We start from the raw sequence: 20,877 nt of genomic DNA, 5'->3' as shown, positions 1-20,877 counted from the left end.
TGAAACTTTATAAACTAATGGCGTTATCAGATTCGCTGTATGAGAGCGAAAACTGAATTTTAAGGATATAAAAGACGACAAAGGAATAGTAACTAGTGACATGAGATCGAGATATGTAACTGCTGAGGTTTAATGGATAGCAAAGGAAACGAATATTTCACACAGAATTAAAAATTCAGAGTATTTATGAAATAATACATAAAACAATATAAGGTACTATGGAAAGAACATATAGATCGAATTACAAATATGAGTATAACGAACTCCATAAACAAAATAAAAATGGCTAGAAGAATGGCAAACATATCATCTAGATGAAGCGCAGCATCAGTGACAATGAAATCTTTTCTGCAGTGTGACGAATTTCTGTAAAAAAGTATTAGGTAGTTCCACCTTTTCTGCCTCCTAATAAGGTAGCGGAAACTCGTCTGCGTCCTTCCACTATGACATTAACGATTCCAGAATTAATACGCTCAATCTAAGTGAACTGTAATACCGATTCTATTTCGTAGAAAGGGTTTTATCACACACGATTCTCAGGAATCGATGGTATAAAATGTTCCGGCCGCTATCGCCGATGACAATAATCAGGATGTAAAATGTCTCAACGTTTCGGCGGATCACTGAAGTCTCCATGCAATAGCACAACCAAATTACTTTAGCAAATACAGGTATGCATAGATACATACATGCTATCAAGCAGAACGTCAGTCAGGGTGTGTTTAATCCTATGGCAGATCCGCCTTTCAGATACTGTGCATAATAAAGTAAATGCGTTTACGTAATAATTCTTTGCTTATTTAGTATCAAATTACTGTATGTTGAACTTCACTATACAGAGTTGATAGTTTGCTGGAAATGTGCATAACTAATTATGAGCTACGTAACCTGCAGAGTAATCGGATAGTTTAAAGATTTAGCTATAGTTCATCGATCTACATAATTAATTTAAGAATTATGCGAAACAGTCTTGAAGTATTCATGTACTATCCATGTGATGCATAAAAACTAGTAGGCCCCGTCTTACTAGCTCTTGTGTTTCAAACAGGCAGTGTTACTGCCGTGGTACTGTAACCAATATATATGTTACTTCAACATGAAATGTCTCGCAGCCTACCCAGAAGAACATACAGTAAAACTTATTTTATTTCGCAAAAATTTCATTATGTGACAGAGCCTACTAGTTATAACTTAATGGAAGCAATTAACATTTGACCTTTAATTCAGTAATGCGCACTAACTATGAATCTTTTCCTGCAATATTCCCTTCGGATAATTTCTTTCCTCCTCTACCCGACCTGCACTCAAAATTCTCTCCGTAATGTATCACAGGAGAAAAATAATCAGGACAGATTTGATAGTGGTACGTTTCTTCCGTGTTCTATGCGCCACATTCACTTTGGACTGATCATACCAGATTCTAATTATTACAACACTTCTCTGTGATTAGCAGTGGCACTACCAAAAGATTCAATCCGAGGTGGGATTGCGCCTCTTGTCTATTACGTGAAAAGTGACTCATTCAGCCAGCGAGTTGTAGGAGAGACCCGCAGTTTGAAAAAAAGAACTTTCCGTCGATGACGAAGTCATTAGAGATTGAGCTTCGATTGGGGAAGGAAATCGGTCGCGTTCTCTCCAAAGGAACCATTCAAGACTCACATTTTAGCTTGGAATCTGAACCGCAACACGAAAGGGCATGTTTACATACACGAAGATTGAGTTAAGTGACAGAAAAGTGTCAGGATTTGAAAATGGATCGAATTCCTACCGCACAGATATAAAACATGACACTTCCCTAAGGTGTGATCAAGCAGTTTACTAAGAAACGAAAAGCGACAAGAAATATTGAAACATACGTATAACAGAATTATTAAAAATATCTGATAAAGATTTTCCAGTGAAATTTTAAGCATCCCTGTAACTTAATTCCATTTTTTTACTTTTAATGCTTATAAGAAAGGGTAAGATTATGAAGATTGACACAAAGACGTTCAATGACGGCTACTGAACACCATATTAGTTGTTCATCTTTTACCGTCATTAACGTGAAGTTCATTTACAGCTCTACAGAGATATAGATTTTCTGCTCTTTCACCACGCGTCGTTCTGTGTTATGACAAAATTTAACCTGTTATCGACACACTTGCGGTTTAGCGTGGATTTAGAACTTGGCATCACATTTTTCACATTCTCAAACAGTTCCCAAAGATATTAATCATGTGCAGTGGCCCAATTAAGCCTAGAACCTACTTGACATTGAACCTTAAACTTGCCAAACAAGCAACGATATTTATTTACTAGTCTCGAGTTAGAAGCACATGCGGCAGCTTAAGCCGATGATCTGAGTAAACTGTCAGAGATAACTGTTACGACTAACAAGTATTTAACACCCGCCACTCAGATTATTGTTAAAACAAATGATCAATCCAATCGGTTAGGCCTAATGCAACAGCAAGTCTCTGCTGTATAGCACGATCCAGGAATACTTTTAAAGGTGGAAGTGATCAATTGATTATACCTACTGGGAATAATTACTGAAGCGGATCAACGTCTGTGACAACCACTCTGAGTTCAATGGGGACAGGAAAAATAGCGATTTCATGAATATGTATAGCTGCTGTCACCAGATGAATAGCTGCAAGTGTGCTTCGTGGAGATTATAGAGGCGTACAAAGGACCAAAAGCGTCACTACATAGTCAACTCCTTGAGTAGCATGTGAAATGTTGTGATTGAAAGCGACGAATCATGATCTATGTGGGTGTCATGATCCAAACAAGAAACCACTTAGTATCTTGAAAACAGACTCGAAGGTAGGGGAATATTATTATATCATGAAAGTGGGGACATACGTTCTGTATTAATGTGGCGATCTGGATATTGATTTCATTCTCATGGATGAATATGTCCATTCTCATTCGACCTCAGGTCAAAGTAACACCGTTCTCACGCCAAGAAAGCTTAGTAAAATCGCTATTTCTCAATACAGATAAAGGATTCATCACAGTCAGCACTATTAATTGAATGGTCGCTGACGAAGCTGTTATCTGTGGTAAAACACTGTAAGGAAATGTCGAAAGACTCACACAGTATTTCCATTTGGCGTAGGGCCTAATTAATTGCAGCACTCTTTAGCTGCAGGTTGCGAGATAATGTTCATAACAAAAAGGCTCCCAATTACATCAGATTGCACGGTTATTGATGAGTTCTGGAGAATTGTTTATCTCTTTCACTACCATTTTTTCAATAAAAGGCATTAATCTATGGTTATTTTAATTAATTTTCTAGTCAGAAATAACACCATGAAAAAAATTTCCCGTCATTTCGTTTTTCAACGCGGGGAGGGGTGGGACATACATGGATGTTTATAGGTATCTCCCGGTTTTCAGATGATTGCACAAAAACTGCAAGACTTACAGAAACAGACACACATCAGTTGGCAGAGCACCCCTCCAAGTTTGTAGCTCATATACGGCCACCGTGTGTGACGCGGCAAACCTCAATACGTGCGCGCAATTCATTAACACCAAGTGTCCGGAAAGGCGCAACATGAGCCCGCTATACAAATCTGTTTATTTGGTTGCCTAATTGCAGGCGCGAACAAATTCGATACTACAATACGGAGCAGAGGGGAATAGTATATTGACAAAGAAACTTGAAGACAGCACAACTCTCACAGGTGCAAAGTGCAACTATAAGAATTCTGCAAAGCATTAGCAAGCTTCTCATTACTAATGGGGCTTTGATACACAGCAACAAAGAGCAGCAAAACCAGCTGGTTCTCTGATAACTTGTCTTGTGACGCAAACGTGCAGCAAATTCCCATTGGGTCTGTGATAACGTATCGTGGAACACATACTTCCCAATGATTGTGAGAGGGCTACACATTTAGGGGTAATGTTACCAACGATATGTAATAGGACCAGCACTTAATACAGCAGTGTGGAAGACGAATGGGAGACTAAGAACTGTGCGGGAGGAATCCAGTGGGGGAAAAAAAAACATGCAGTACAACAGAGTGACAAATCCTGGAGAACTGATCCACTGTTTAGAGTCATTATGAGGTAGAAGTGTTAGCAGACACCGAACAAATTCGGTGATGCGCTGCTATGACCGTAACAGCTTAGTATAGCTTATGTAACTGTGTAACGGAGTTGCTTGGGAAACGTAAAGACGAATCTGCGGGAAAATGCTGACCCCGTTTTCGTATAATTTTGTTGACTACATTTAGAGAATTAGCACACGAGAAGGCCTTTAGCCCTGTGTAAATGAAAACAATCTGTCTAGGTGTTCGAATGATATGATTCTCTAGTGCTATTTTTTTTAAATGATAGGCAGGCATTGTAGTAATGAAGCTGTCAGCCTGGTCTCTTAAGTACTCCACTGCAGACCACCCTGGCAGTATGGTCTGATGGTTCTGTATTTAGTATGGTATTTAAAATTTTGGAGACGGCAAAGTGCCTGGAACATCAGAAGGATGTTAAGCATAGAGAGATTATAAAATGAACACCAACAAAAGCAGACTTAGGGCAATTGAGTTAGTCGATTCCTTCCCGGAGAGCGTCACGAAAACGCTGAAAACCTGAACTGGCAGATGCTTGAAGATGGATGCCAACATGCTTGCATTATATGATATCCTGCTAAAGCCACACACCAAATTTAAAGAACTAGTATTAAGTGTCCTCAAGTGTCGTTCCCGCAGGGAATGTGAAGACAACATTAGACTAACCACTGCACACAGGGAGGCGTTATTTCTGGGATCCATACCTGAGTGGAACATACTTGAGTGGAACTGGAAGAAACTCTAATATTTTCTACAATGGGAAGTACTCTCAGCCACGAACTTCACAGTGATTTACAGAATATGGCTTAAGATGTAGAAAAATTGAAGAGGGAGACAAGGATGTAGTTTCTAGTAGTTGTGCAGAGATGAAGAGGACTGAATCAAACCAGTCTTCACAGTGGAGACCATCACATAACGTCTTGGAGTATGGGCCTGTAGATTTGTAGATGGAGGGGGTTGACGAAGTAACAAATGAAATCCAATCGATAAACTCGCGTGGCACAGTTTGAACGAATACGTCACGCTATAGAACGCCGACTCAAAATTTCACCTAAAACTTCCGGGGTAATGGCCGTGGTCAATATATAAAACTTCCTCCTAACGTTTCATCCTCGACTGCAGCAAACATCTTCAGAGATAAAGCGGCGAACTGCAACCAGAGCCTGGTAGCGCTGAATGCATGGGCAGTGCAGAAGGCACAACAGTCCATCATATGACGTTGGCTACGAGATTATCTCTGGTAATGCCAACGTCCTCTACTAAAACTAATCGATTGTCATTCTTACGGTGCAATGCCTTCCTCTTTTCCGTTAAAATTATTACGGTGTTTATAAACCTCAATAGTGACTCTATACGTGCGCGCATGATATGCGATGTTTTCGATATGACGTATGTCTCACTGAATTTTATTTCATGATCACCCACTTAGTAAACATGTTCCGCTATTGCCGATTTACCCGTACGTCCCAGGCCGTAATTCCTCTTGTAGGGATAAATCGGCGGTGGTGGAACAACAGAAAAGAGGAAATTGTCAAATGAGAAAAAATTTGGATGTCAACGTTGCACCGTAAGAATGACGAGCAATTACTTTAAATCGAAAGTGTTGGCATTACCAGAGATAATTGTTTAGCCGACGTCACTTGTTGGAATGTGGTGCCCTCTACACTGCCCATATATTCGGCGTTCTCTCAAGTCCTGGTTGCAGTTCGCCGCCTTACCTCTGAAGATATCTCCCGCAGTCGGAGATGAAACGTTGGGAGAAAGTTTTATACATCGATCACGGCCTTTTAGCCCGGAAGTTTCGTGTGAAGTCTATACCGACCGTAAAAGCTTAATTTGGATGAGTCGACTCAAAAGTTCTTCGTCGCTTGTAGTATTAGACTATTTCGTAACACAGTACCTCCCAACGTGTAATCAAATCCACTTTTCCTTTCATCCTAATTTTGTCCGTGGTTCCCTCCTAAGCGTTTCACACAGTGGCGTTCTGATAAACAACGATTGTCTTGTGTGTTAACAGAGGCACCCCGTGGAGTGTTCCGCTGCTGGGGACTAGCTCGCTTGTGAATGCTGAGAATAACACGGTATGAAGCTAACCATTAACTCGGCTGCAATCTTCCGGAGCGTTTATTGGGGCAAATCGCCAGACACTCGCCCGCCCTCAGCGGCAAACAGTCCTGCCCGATTTAAACGCTCGGGAATATTTAGACTGCCAGATGGTGCCAAGAGACTAGAGCAGAATTTCCCGTCTCACATGATAAATGACTCATCCAAAACTACCACTCTATTAATAATATGCAACAAAATCAAACAGCTTCTCGCAATTACTCAAAAAATTATCGTATTAGGTAATATTTAAAATTACACTGTTTTGCTTTAATTAGTACATACAGACCCTAATGGTTCAGTTTCTCATTAATGAAGCTTCTAATATTTAATAACTTTCTTCTGATCTGTGCATCTTTTCAACTAACTTTGCATTTACACATACACAAGTAAAGGCTTCTCTGTTGTAGGAGGGTGTATTAAATAAGTCAAAGTCTCACAGATATTCGGCTGTATATACTCATGAAACATGACAGCCTTCATAATATTACAGAACGATAAAGAAGGCTGTCGCTAAATTTTGAAAAATAACCAAATGCCAAAATTTTCACATCTTTCAGTTCAGTGTTTTTGCCTGTAATTATAATACTGTGTCGCTAAAAAACTGAATTCATATGTTTGAAAATTCTATTAAAATAAACAAACAGCCGAATATCTGTACATACATTACTGATTAAAATTAGAATCGCGCCCTGCGGCCTCTGTCATTCCTCGCGGCTGAACGTTTGGTTCCTTAGAATTTCAACAAAAAGTTTATTCGAAGCTGTCTTCAAGACATATAAGGACAGGAATTAAATCTGCCTCTCAAATAAGGCATGTGTAACGCAGTATTGCTATTTTAAGTATAAGAGAAAAACGGAAATTCATCAATTCGCTGAAAAACTGAAGTGACCATAGTTATCGAACAACAGTAAGCAGTAAAATTTGAATCTTTGGCAGTGGTAAGTTACTGCGGCACCGCATTGAAAAGTTTTCAGTACGTCCATAAATACGCTCTACTATTTTACGAATAAACTGGAAAATGAATGACAACAAAGGAACATTTCTCTAGGCATGGTGTTTGTATATTATTAAATTTGGAAAAACTGGCTATATCTGTGCACTGGTGGTTAAGAAACTGGAGACTCGTTTTATATGAAATCAGTACTCAGTGGACTGTGATAGAACCGTAAGAAGAAATAATGTTCTGTTTATTTTTTATATATAGTTCTCTTCTACTGCAATAGAAACCCCCCCCCCCAAAAAAAAATGAAAAAGATTGAAACCATAAAGTAACTGACAAATTTCATTACTTTTCGTTTCTGGCATTGTGCGTTCCTATCTTCCTTCGATATTGCACAACTCATAGCTTTAGACTATCACCTCTCGAGATTTCTTTTCAGCTAATGTTCACTGTCAGCCATAAGAGCTGATGTATCAAAAGCTGAATACCGTTTTTTATTCGTCGGCGGGGGTGCTAGTTTAGTTCGAAATAACAAAATATTTTTCTTTGATGAGACGAAAGACCAGATATTGTCTGTATATGCTGAGGCTCGAAAATCGTGTTACGTCTTTTTCTGCACATCAGGTAGTACGTAGCTGCCTGTTATGGCATGATACTTCTATAGGTGATGCTGAATCCAACTATCTCTTCGGTTTTACTCGGTTGGCTCTAGTATTTGAAACACTGTACATTTTATAAAAAGAAGTAAATGAGACCGAGAAATACTATAAGAAACAAATCGCTACTAAAAATAGCGTGCATGTGTTACCATATCACTATAAACTCAATATATGGAACTACACAATAAAACTGGAGCCTACATATATCATTAGGTTCACGATTATTGAATTAGCAATCCCTGTCTGATTTTCTCTTATGTGGATTACCAAGGGAGTTGTGTTGCAGGCTTAAACAGTAGTCCACTTTCGTATGTCTGTCCCATCTAGCCCGATGTCTTTCCTCCAGCACTTTGATATCCCCATGGGACCTCTTTCACTGTTTCTCACCGAAATCGCGAAAATTCTACTGGAAGTCTTTGTAAGTGGCTGTGGAGAAAGTGGAGATAGTTTGTAAATATGTTGTGGATCAATTCCTCATAGTTGTGCGCTTTACGGTTGCCCAAGAAATTCCTTACAACAGAGACAAAACTGTTCCAGGCACATGCTTCATGTCTGTCATTACCGTCGTAAAATCTCAATTATTGATGAACATGAGAATCTGAAGACCCTCGAAGATCCCATTTTGAGTTTTTCATTACTGAGGCCAAGAAAGGATCTGCAGATATACATGATAGAATTTCCATTTCTATCCAACTGCTTCACAAATTTCTCCATTAGAAACAGTTTAATGTGCAATTGCGGGAAAGTTTTTATTTTATGTCAACCAGAGGTTCATTTCTGATGTTTGCTGCATCAACTGCCAAGTTTTTACTTTCAGGCCATGTTACTTTTCTCCAAGCTCTACTAAAACCGCATGCATATGAGACATGGGTTCTCTGTATAGCCACATAGCTGCACAATCACGAAATTGACCGTCTTCATACCAACACAAACAAACCACTCGTGTTGACGGCAGCAGTGTATCTGCAGGACCATCCTGACAGTTTCATATTCCTCATATAGCTTTGTTGAAAGAGCAATTGGAATACATGCGTAGCAGTTACCGTTATTTAATAGCTCACACTGCAAGCTTCTCGAAGATCTATATACAAAAGCCTCGAATCCTATCGATATTCCGGTAAACTCATTTTGATAAGTACTTAAGGGTTATTTTCGCAGTACACAAGTTCCCTTAAGTGTGGAAGAAACTAATTTTCTCTACACCGGTAAATTGTAATCTAAGCTTCTGTCTTCAAATACTTCTTTTCTTTTAACCTAGATTCCAACAGTTAAAATACTTTCTTAGACAGATTGTGGTCTCACATCTGACTGCTGAGTTCTGTCTCGAAGAACTTCCTGGAGTGTTACAGCATTTCCTTCTAATTCAACTTCACTGCTACTGACATCGCCCAATTCTTCGATATTTGACGATGGAATTTTTGGCAGTTACAGGAACATCTATGCTTTTGGCACAGGTCATGTTTTTGACTTTTCACTTCTTTGTATCTGCTGAAGCCATTTAAATTCAGTACCAAAAATAACACTCATCGCTCTGGTTTCTTGGCCCTCTTCCCATCAAAAGTGAAACATTTTCTTTCCCCATTTGTCCACTATCTTAGGCACTCCACAAAACTTTCAGAAACAGCTTACGAGGTTTGCAAGATATAATCGCTTAACAACTCAGCGCTATTCGTCCTGTTTGAAGAATATATTCGTCACAAATATAACATAACTCATCAGGATAATTTAAACAACCTGTTAGTGAAGCATTTATACTTCAGCACAGATTAAGTGACTCACGGTAGTTAAAGTAACTTCTTAGCGAAGAACTGTTGTTCCCGCGAAAACAGAATCGGAAGAAATAAAAACATGATTAAAAATCTAAGCAAAATGTTATATTACTTACATTATATTACGAAGAAAAGACAAAGAGAACTAACATCAGAAATAAAAAATAGCTCCGTATTTTTTGGAACGGCTGTCTACAGATATGGAGAACAACAAAAGTCAACGATTTTCTGGAGAAAACCTTATACCTGAAAAACTAGAGCCAATCTGAAAAACCAGAAAATAGATTTGGGTTCAGGATCACCATAACATTGGAATCAGTCCTTTAGACATGCCCAAATGGTTTAAATTGCACACGAAACTGCTGCCTGTCTGGCACAAATTTTCATTTGCTTCGTGATATTGAAAGCAGGAAGCATGATATCAGTAGATGGGTGAAACAACTTTGACATCAAAAGCAGAGTGAAAAGGTGAACGAAACAGCTGTACTCGTAGCAGATGTATCCTCGTAAATGAAGAAAACTTTTCTGAAACAGTACATCTGGTACAATAGATTGAATGCAAGCGAAATAGGGAAGACGTAACAAGGAAAAATGAATGCATTTGAAATGTCTTATTATAGAAGGAGTTTCGAAATTATGTGTTTATATTAAACATAAACTAGGCATGTGCAAGAAGGAATGGATATGGAGAGAAAACTCTATGAAAAACCACTTACCAGGATATGGACAAGTTAGTGGAACATGTTTTTAGGCAATGAGGAATCATTGGAAAGAAAAGCAGAAGAGTCAGACACGAATTAGAAATGTTGGTAACAAATTACTGATAAGAGGAGACCGCAACGTTCGGATCCCGTATTTACTTTAAACTTTGTGCAGGTTTACTAGTCCGTTAGGACAACATAATCTGCAAGTAGTAATCGCGAGAGAAGTTTCACGCTTCACTGGTAGGCGTGCAAACGCTGTAACCGGTGGATCGCTGGATCGAATCCCACTCATGTTATTCATTTAATTTATATGTTTCTCAGCACTAGTTATGTTATTTCGTACTTATTACATTTGAAAGGTAATATGATGAAACGACACGTGTATTTCAACGAACTTTTATTGAATTTCCAATGTTGTTTCGCTGTTTACTAATTTTTCACGGTAAATGGTAACTGCCAAACAGTTGCAGGATTAAGATTTATTGAAATCCTGACCACGGTTTCAGTATAGCTAAATATACCTTCATCAGAAGCAAAAATACACTAAAATCACATCCTGCAGTGGAGATACATAAAACAATCGTTTCAAAGGCGTCGTCAGTAGTTAAAATATCACCTCCATTTGTACAGCATAATTATGAATAGAAGGTCAATGCGAACACGGCATATCATCAGTACTTAGCCTGTGTTCATAATTATGCTGTTATGCTGTACAAATGGAGGTGATATTTTAACTACTGACGACGCCTTTGGTACGATTGTTTTATGTATCTCCACTGCAGGATGTGATTTTAGTGTATTTTTGCTTCTGATGAAGGTATATTTAGATATACCGAAACTGTGGTCAGGATTTCAATTACTCTTTATCCTTCAACTGTTTGGCTGTTAACATTTACCGTGAAGATTTTCAACGGTTGCTGCTTCAGCCATGTTTAAAATTTTGTTACTAATTTTTGTTATTACAACAAGTATTATGCGACTTTCATTTCTACAGCCAATTTAAAAGCTTTATAAAGCGCCTTCAGACTTGTTCATGTTTTATTGATAACGAACGAGAAATTGTTTATCGTGAAGATACTATTAAAGTATATTCAATAGTACATCGCCAGTTTTCGGCACCGATATTTACGAAAATGTTGCGTTTCTCGTGGTTGCATCCAAATTGCTTTGTTTCTCCGCGGAAACTCTGAAGATTTCGTGTGCATTTGGGAAAACTGCATTCATTCGCTGTAGTAAACGCCGTTTTAATTTATATTTTCCATGTCTGTATGAAAAAAAACAAAACATTCTGCAACTTTTAGTACAGAAAGCGCATCTGACGATTAATCCTACATTATCCTCACATTTTGCCATTTGTAACTCTTTGTAGTATCGAATAAAGTTATTTACACCTTTGTTTATCGATGTTTGAATTGGGCTTTCCAAACCTGTCCAAATGATTCACACACATCACACACATCCATGCCCGAGGCAGGATTAGAACTGCGACCGTAGCAGAAGCGCGGTTCCGGACTGAAGCGCCTAGAACCGTTCGGCCACAGCGGCCAGCTCCATACCTGTCTCTCGTCCTTGAAACCTGCGCGTCGCAGATCGAAGCGTCCAGGTGTAAAGCATTCCTCGGTAGCTCCCCCAATTACATATAGAAGGAATTTCTGAAATCACGACAGGAGCACATTTTCAGGGTAACTTAACGCGTTTGGTCGTTTACTTGTCAATGGTTACTAATATAATATTTGTTGTGATGGTATAAATTAGGAGACAACCAGACAACATTGGAAATTCAATAAAATTTCATGCAATAACATGTGTCTTTTCATCATATTACCTTCGAAATGTGATGTGTATACCATAATATGACTAGTGTTGAAAACAATATGAATTAAAAGAAATCCATGAACGGGACTTGCTCCAGCGATCCACCGCCTGCGGGGCTTGAAAGATAAAGGCATGACCGCTACCATCTCGTGCTCAAGGTCGCTACGCGTAAAATTTCTGTTGTGATTTTCTCGACGTCGCCTAAGTAATTCGCCTTACTACTTGGACGTTCTAGCGCGAATTCTTTACAAACGAATGGAAAAACTGGTAGAAGCCGACCTCGGGGAAGATCCGTTTGGATTCCGTAGAAATATTGGAACATGTGAGGCAATACTGACCTTACGTCTTATCTTAGAAGAAAGATTAAGGAAAGGCAAACCTACATTCCTAGCATTTTTATACTTAGAGAAAGCTTTTGACAATGTTGACAGGAATACTCTCTTTCAAATTCTAAAGTTGGCAGGGGTAAAAAACAGGGAGCGAAAGGCTATTTACAATTTGTACAGAAACCAGATGGCAGTTATAAGAGTCGAGGGGCACGAAAGGGAAGCAGTGGTTGGGAAGGGAGTGAGACACAGTTGTAGCCTCTCCCCGATGTTATTCATCTCTATAGTGTGCAAGCAGTAAAGGAAACGAAAGAAAAATTCGGAGTAGGTATTAAAATCCATGGAGAAGAAATAAAAACTTTGAGGTTCGCCGATGACATTGTAATTCTGTCAGAGACAGCAAAGGACTTGGAAGAGCAGTTGAACGGAATGGACAGTGTCTTGAAAGGAGGCTATAAGATGAACATCAACAAAAGCAAAAGGAGGATAATGGAATGTAGTCAAGTTAACTCGGGTGATGCTGAGGGAATTAGGAAATGAGACACTTGAAGTAGTAAAGGAGTTTTGCTATTTGGGGAGCAAAATAACTGATGATGGTCGAAGTAGAGAGGATATAAAATGTAGACTGGCAATTGGAAGTAAAGCGTTTTTAAAGAAGAGAAATTTGTTAATTTCGAGTATAGATTTAAGTGTTAGGAAGTCGTTTCTTAAAGTATTTGTATGGAGTGTAGCCATGTATGGAAGTGAAACATGGGCGCAAGAAGAGAATAGAAGCTTTCGAAATGTGGTGCTACAGAAGAATGCTGAAGATTAGATGGGTAGATCACATAACTAATGAGGAGGTATTGAATAGAATTGGGGAGAAGAGGAGTTTGTGGCACAACTTGACAAGAAGAAGAGATCAGTTGGTGGGACATGTTCTGAGGCATCAAGGGATCACCAATTTAGTATTGGAGGGCAGCGTGGAGGGTAAAAATCGCATAGGGAGACCAAAAGATGAATACACTAAGCAGATTCAGAAAGATGTAGGTTGCAGTAGTTACTCAGAGATGAAACTTGCACAGGATAGAGTAGCATGGAGAGCTGCATCAGATCAGTCTCAGGACTTAAGACCACAACAACATCAACAACTTACACGTTATGTTGTCCTGATAGAGAACTAAAAGTGTACGAAGTTTGCACCTCGTGAGTACGTTAGGTGCACGCAGTGATGAGAAGTATATCACAAGATAAGAATAGATGCGGAGCAGTATCAAACCACCTGAAAGACTGGTAACTTAATAAGAATGGGTGGGAGATCGGGGGAATTCCGAAGATGTGCGGCATAATGAGAAAATAAAATAATTTAGACATACTGTACCGGAGGAGGCGTTGGCGTTTTGGTTCCTCAACCTCCGGCTGTGCTAGACCACAGAAAATGAAATGCTAGACCAAATTCCCGGTTAAGGACCAAGCGAGCTGCTGGGTGACGTAGGCCGCAGGTCGCAGGGTGCGGTGTCGGCGGCGGTTAGCGTACAGCGGTGTGGTGGCGCAGGGCCAGACGTATCACCACATCATCCCGTACGCGGGGCACATGCGGCTGACGGCGGTGTCGGCGCCCACCTTCTCGACGCGCACCAGGCCCTCCGTCATCATGGCCGAGATCGACCGCATCAACCACCGCCTGCGCCCGTCTCTCGCCTACCAGCCCGCCGAGGACTTCCTCAACTCCAGATCCATCGTGGTAAGCCGAACTCCTCGTTCACTGTCTCGTATCTAACCGATCTTCCGCTTTACCACCAATCTCTCTCGTTAGCTGACGTGCTGCCACTATAGTGTGAGGTGAATGGTGGGGTGATGCGCAGTAGCGTCCAAAAGTGTACCGTGGTTCCACGGGCCTTCTATGTTTTGGGGTGACTTGAAAATTGAGTAGGCCTAATGTCTCTAACGCTGGTTATATCTGTTGGTGAAACATTTTCACCCCAATACTTGGCCAGCAGGAGGAGGGGAGGTAGCGGTGTACAGTTCCTGAACACTGGATCTTACACCTAAGTCCGGGATCAAATGGTAAACCTATCTGCACTATCTTATGGAGGCAGGAGTTGTGACGCTGTTGATTGATGGTGACCTGTCCTTCAGATGAGGACGAACTAGGTGCTATGCAGACGGCGATCCACTTTTCGCTATTCGAGACGAGTGGCTCACGTACTGGCAACTTCATCATAATCATTAACAACTCGAACATACCATTACACTATACACATACTCATTACAATCTCCCAATCTCCTAGACGACACAGCCAAACTTAGTACACTTGCAAGACACGAAAAGGGCAAGAATTATATGGTTCAAATAGCTCTGAGCACTATGGGACTTAACATCTTAGGTCATCAGTCCCCGAGAACTTAGAACTACTTAAACCTAACTAACCTAAGGGCATCACACACATCCATGCCCGAGACAGGATTCGAACCTGCGACCGTAGCGGTCGCGCGGTTCCAGACTGAAGCGCCTACAACCGCTCGGCCACCCCGGTCGGCCAAGAATTATATGTATAAAAAGGTTTGTACCATGACGTAAGCTACACTCCATGTTAAAAGCAAAGGCCCCGAGTTCGAGTATCAGTCCGGCATATAGTATTAAACTGCCACGAAGTTTCATACACTATTATAGTTCATCACCATGCACTCTTTTCTAAAATACCAATAAAAACAATCACAGACAGAACTAAAAAACTAAACTAAACTCCTCCCGAACAGGCTATGAAGGCCCAACGGTACCGACCGGCCGCCGTGTCTTCCTCAGACCACAGGCGTCACTGTATGCGGATATGGAGGGACATGTTGTCAGCACACCACTCTCCCGGCCGTATGTCAGTTTCCGGGACCGGAGCCGGTACTTCTCAATCAAGTAGCTCCTCAGCTTGCCTCACAAGGGCTGAGTGCACCCCGCTTGCCAACAGCGTTCGGCAGACCGGATGGTCACCTATCCAAGTGCTAGCCCAGCCCGACAGCGCTTAACTTCGGTGATCTGACGGGAACCGGTCTCACAGACAGAACACCAGCTGAAAATTCTCGCTCCTTCCTAGCGTTCGGGCCATCGTGGTGTCCACTAATATCATGGTTCATTCTCAATGGAGAGAAGTCTTCCGAAGTAAGAGTGATTTCAGGTGTGCCCGCAGGGGAGTGTCGTAGGACCGTTGCTATTCATAATATACATAAATGACCTTTTGGATAACATCGGAAGTTCACTGAGGCTTTTTGCGGATGATGCTGTGGTATATCGAGAGGTTGTAACAATGGAAAATTGTACTGAAATGCAGGAGGATCTGCAACGAATTGACGCATGGTGCAGGGAATGGCAATTGAATCTCAATGTAGACAAGTGTAATGTGCTGAGAATACATAGAAAGAAAGATCCTTTATCATTTAGTTACAATATAGCAGGTCAGCAAGTGGAAGCAGTTAATTCCATAAATTATCTGGGAGTAGGCATTAGGAGTGATTTAAAATGGAATGATCATATAAAGTTGATCGTCGGTAAAGCAGATGCCGGACTGAGATTCATTGGAAGAATCCTAAGCAAATGCAATCCGAAAACAAACGAAGTAGGTTACAGTACACTTGTTCGTCCCCTGCTTGAATATTGATCACCAGTGTGGGTTGGATCCGTACCAGATATGGTTGATAGAAGAGATAGAGAAGATCCAACGGAGAGGGCTGCGCGCTTGGTTACAGGATCATTTAGTAATCGCGAAAGCGTTACGGAGATAGATAAACTCCAGTGGAAGACTTTGCTGGAGAGACTCTTAGTAGCTCGGTACGGGATTTTGTTGAAGTTTCGAGAACATACCATCACCGAGGAGTCAAGCAGTATATTGCTCCCTCCTACGTATATCTCACGAAGAGACCATGAGGATAAAATCAGAGAGATTAGAGCCCACACAGAGGCATACCGACAATATTTCTTTCAACGAACAATACGAGACTGAAATAGAAGGGAGAACCGATAGAGGTACTCAAAATACCCTCCGCCACACACCGTCAGGTGGCTTGCGGAGTATGGATGTAGATGTAGATGTCAAATTTTATTTCATTTCAGCTTTGTGGATGGATGGCCTCCCTTTCGCCACAGTCGTCAGTTAACCTAACGAAAGTAGTTGGTGCACAAAATTTATCTGTGTATTATGTTACCTTTGTGTTATTCTACTCTATAATTGGCAGTCAAATGAAACCCGAATCCCCCCCCCACAATGGGACCATGGAATCGTTTCCTTCGAAAGTGATCACCATGTGCGTTAAGACATTTATGCTACTGGGAAACGAGACGATCAGTTCCTATTGCAGAGAACACGTTTGGCCGCTGACAGAGCCACAATCGCACCCAATCTTGCACTTCGTCGTCCGACTGAAACCGACATCCACGCAGGTCGTTCTTCAGGTCGCCAAAAATGTGAAAATCGCCCGCTGAAGAGCAAGGATGTACGGAGCATGCTGCAGTGTTCCCCAACCAACTCGCTGAAGCGTAGCCTTCGTCCGATTGTCGTTCCACGTCCGAGGAACTTGTTTCCGTGTGACCGTCAACGTCCGTGTAGCGAGCGGGCGACGAATGCACGCCTCGTCTGCTGCACAGCTGTCTGAAGGGTAGTCGAATCCTAGGCACTAGTTCTTCGATATTATGACAGCTGAACGAAAACACTAGACCAGTCTGCCGATAACGGACGTCATAACCCGACACCTGCGTGCACCTGTGATGTGGCATTATGCCGTTCAACTACCACACTGGTGACAGTATCGGAACGTTACAACCGTGGAACCGCCTATCAGGTCCACTGATTGGTATGACAGGTGTTCGGTTTTCATTTGACTGCCTCTTGCAATTGTTTGTGTGTCTCATTCTCTAGGGCGGAGAAATGGCTGGTTCCGCGTTTGCCTGAACAGACAAGGAAATGCACCTAAAACGATACTAAGGGTAGTTGGTGTGTCAGAGCTGACGACGTTAATTTGCCGCGCAGTTTCTACCGACAGCTAGCTGTCCCACTGTGCACACTGCGCTTTAAGCTATACCAGCAGGTCAAACACAGTCGCAGTATAAGTCCAGAGTAGAGCAGAAGCACTGTAAACCAGAGCCTTCCCCCTCCCTCGAATAATATGAAGTTCATTGTAGTCAGAGAAATGCAGTATCCAAGTCCGATCTGATCGCTGTAGCGATGTGATGATCTGTATGTATGTAGTCAGCGCAGTATTTACAAAGAGATCGAGAGGGCCTCAAGTTGCCTTGCTCGTATGCCTCACTCAACTAGAGAGGTTGTGCCCAGAACACGTAACGTTACTGGGGGCATAACACGTGGCATGTGGAAGAATCACCGATACTGACCTTGTAACGATCGTTGATAGCCAGTATTACGGGGGTGTGTATGTCCGTTGGACGGCGCCTTCGTTATTGTCGAAGCTTGCCAGAAATTGGGGTATGATAATTTCTTCCCGCGATGCAAGAGAAGAGTTCAAATGTTCAAATGTGTGTGCAATCTTATGAGACTTCACTGCTAAGGTCATCAGTCCCTAAGCTTACACACTATTTAACCTAAACCATCCTAAGGACAAACACACACACCCATGCCCGAGGGAGGACTCGAACCTCCGCCGTGACCAGCCGCACAGTCCATGACTGCAGCGCCCAAGACCGCTCGGCTAATCCCGCGCGGCAAGAGAAGAGTCCTTGTCATTGCCGTTGGCGGATGTGGAAACCAATTCTGGTTCGGTTCCCAGTGAAGCTGCAGGACATTCGCTAATAACTTCATGCTGGTGTACGTTTGTTGACTGTTATCTCGTTGTCATAGTGTTGTTTATGCATGACACAAAGAACCATTGCTCTTGTTTGTATGTATTTTCCAAGAAACATAGACTGAGTTCTCACTTAGAGTATGTACTAGCGTTGCCAGTTGTCAGGATCGGGCAGCTGTGGAGAGAAAGACAGAGGGCAAGCTGGAGACGTCGGAATGTATACTCTGTATTGAGCTGCAGAGAACGCATCTCTCTGCTCCTGATATACATACTCCTTGGAACATCTAACGTCTTTATTGCTGTCCATTTAAATTGCATTTCTCTGTTATGCTGATCAGATTTTTATTGGTAGAATTTATATGTTCGTGACGTGCTAAATGTTTTGTTGGCGTTTTTAAGGCGTAAGTCTCCCTGGTCGTCTTTTCATGATAACAGAATCCCTCATTTGCACATTTACAAGGGGCGTTCGATAAGTAATGCAACAATTTTTTTTCTGAAAGCAGGTTAGTTTTATTCAGGATTCCAACATACCATATTATTCCCTACTTTTTTGGTTACAAAACCCTATTTTTTAACATAATCTCCGTTCAATACGACAATCTAACGCCACCTTACTGGGAGGACCTCCATGCATGCATGGTATCACTGTATTGGTTGACGTCGGAGCCAACGTCTTGCTGCATCAATTACATCCCCATTATCATCGTACTGCTCTCCGCCCCGATAGCTGAGTGGTCAGCGTGACGGATTGCCGTCCTACGGGCCCGGGTTCGATTCCCGGCTGGGTTGGGGAATTTTCTTCGCTCAGGGACTGGGTGTTGTGTTGTCTTCATCATCGTTTCATCCCCATCCGGCGCGCAGGTCGCGTGGAACTGCACCAAGGTGGCCGGACCTGCCCCGCCAGGGGCCTCCAGGCCAATGACACCAAACGCTTATTTCCATTTCCATCGTACTGCTTCCCGCAGTGTGCATCCTTCATTGGGACGAACAGATGGAAGTCGAAAGGTGAGCAGACTTGAGTGAGGCCTTGCATTGTCACGCAGGAGGAGAAATTCGTTTGCATCACCTCGAATGAGAGTGTTCGCACGTTCCAGCACTGTAGGAGTCACAGCTGTGTGCGGCTGGCCGGCGCGTGGGAGATCAGACAGGAGCTTGTTGTGATGATGGCAGAGGCCTCGCCTAACGACTCGCCGTGCGTTTGTTCACTGCCATGTCACAGCAGACATTCTGCAAGCGCCTATGAATATCTGCGATGCTCCGGTTTTCCGCGAAAAGAAACTCAGTGACAGCAATCTGCTTGGAATGCACCTCCGTTACAGACGCCATTTTGAAAACTACGTATAGCGTCGCCATCTACCTGTAAATCATGAAACTACAGGGGCGGAAGTGGGAATATTCCACGATGTCTCACAAGAATTTCTGCAGTGTTCAACCGAAATTGGCCGAAAAAAAGATGTGTTGCAGTACTTATTAAACGCCCCTCATATTTCAACAATCTTCTCAAAGCTGCATTTGCCGAATAATGGATTAGAAGCGGAGTTCCTATTTGTTCATTTGACACTTAACCCAATAGTTTTTTACTGTGGGTAGGGGGTACATACAACCATCTCATTAGAGGTGGACCAGGAATCTATGCAAGTATTATTATTAGCTGTTGTGACTATCGAAACACGCAAGGGGTATTTAAAAGGACGCTACAGTATCGGGAGACATGTTTAATCTCAGACCTCCTATGATCTCCATTCCCACTTTTCTTCTTGTCCCATTTTCATGGCTATCTTTGTCGCTGTGTACCAGCCGAGATCTCAGTTCGCTTGTGTCCTATCGTGTCTGTTTCACGTATATTTCTTGTAATACGTATTTGAAATAAAATCTGGGAATCTTAAGGGGGCGTCGTCTCAATGGCAGTGGATCACTAAACGGAAAACGGCAAGTAATGTGGCCATTTAGATAGACGAGTGGTTGCTAACGCCATTAGCCAATTGAAGCAGGGTCCAGTTCACCACTGTATCGTTCTAGGGATAAATCTTCCTGCAATTGTACATTACTGCCTGGCGGCTGTAGAAATAATGATATGTGATCTTTGGTAGGTGTACAAGGGAAGGTAGTCTTACTTTAGTTTTGTCATTCCTGTCACATGGCCCACCCTTAAATCAGAAGTCATACAATTGATGTTTATTTATTATTTCGTGTTTATTGTCATTATATCTGAGACGAAGCCTTTTCGTATTTAACTTGACAGCATATGTGTTTTCCGTTTCCAGAATTAGATTTAGCCTCTTTTACACAAAATCTGTGACAACGAAAGAATATTGCTTACAATGACGACAACGTCGTTAAATATTTTGATAACTGTAGCGAACCCGTTTTCTTAGCAGAACCATGTACGTTCATTACCGCCCGCGACGAAGTATTCAAACCTGTTAATGTAAGAGGATATTTTGAAAATGGTACAAAGGATTTTTGCTATATACTTCACCGGTGGTCAACATAAACACGCCATAGACGTCTGTGTGCGGCTTTCATTTACTAACCCATCAGTTCTGAACGGATTGTCAGCGATTGGAAGATATGTTGAGAAGAATGTGTAGCAGTATTCCGAACAAAGATTCTTAGCCCGTTGAACTGATAAAGGCATGTTCCCTCTAACGTAAGTTACATCGGATAAAGCGTATCAACACTTAACGCACATTTATTAAACGTATATTTGGGGACCACCTCCGTAGTTATTATA

The 20,877-nt window shown here is 41.7% G+C and overlaps 1 protein-coding gene across 1 annotated transcript in view; it reads left to right on the top strand.

Annotated features, from left to right (window-relative positions):
* The window catches only part of LOC126198693 (uncharacterized), a 117,316-nt gene that overhangs the window by 50,339 nt on the left and 46,100 nt on the right, over window positions 1-20,877 (top strand). Inside the window, exons 3-4 of the mRNA XM_049935192.1 lie at window positions 6,079-6,142; window positions 13,915-14,103. Of these exons, the coding sequence (XP_049791149.1) occupies window positions 13,954-14,103 (150 nt within the window). The 5' untranslated portion in view covers window positions 6,079-6,142; window positions 13,915-13,953. The remainder of the gene's footprint in view (window positions 1-6,078; window positions 6,143-13,914; window positions 14,104-20,877) is intronic.

The sequence above is a fragment of the Schistocerca nitens genome, chromosome 1 (genome assembly GCF_023898315.1).
Source record: "Schistocerca nitens isolate TAMUIC-IGC-003100 chromosome 1, iqSchNite1.1, whole genome shotgun sequence".
Lineage (NCBI taxonomy): Eukaryota > Metazoa > Arthropoda > Insecta > Orthoptera > Acrididae > Schistocerca > Schistocerca nitens.
The sequence above is the reverse complement of the archived record's forward strand: the minus strand, read 5'-3'. Positions and strand labels throughout refer to the sequence as shown.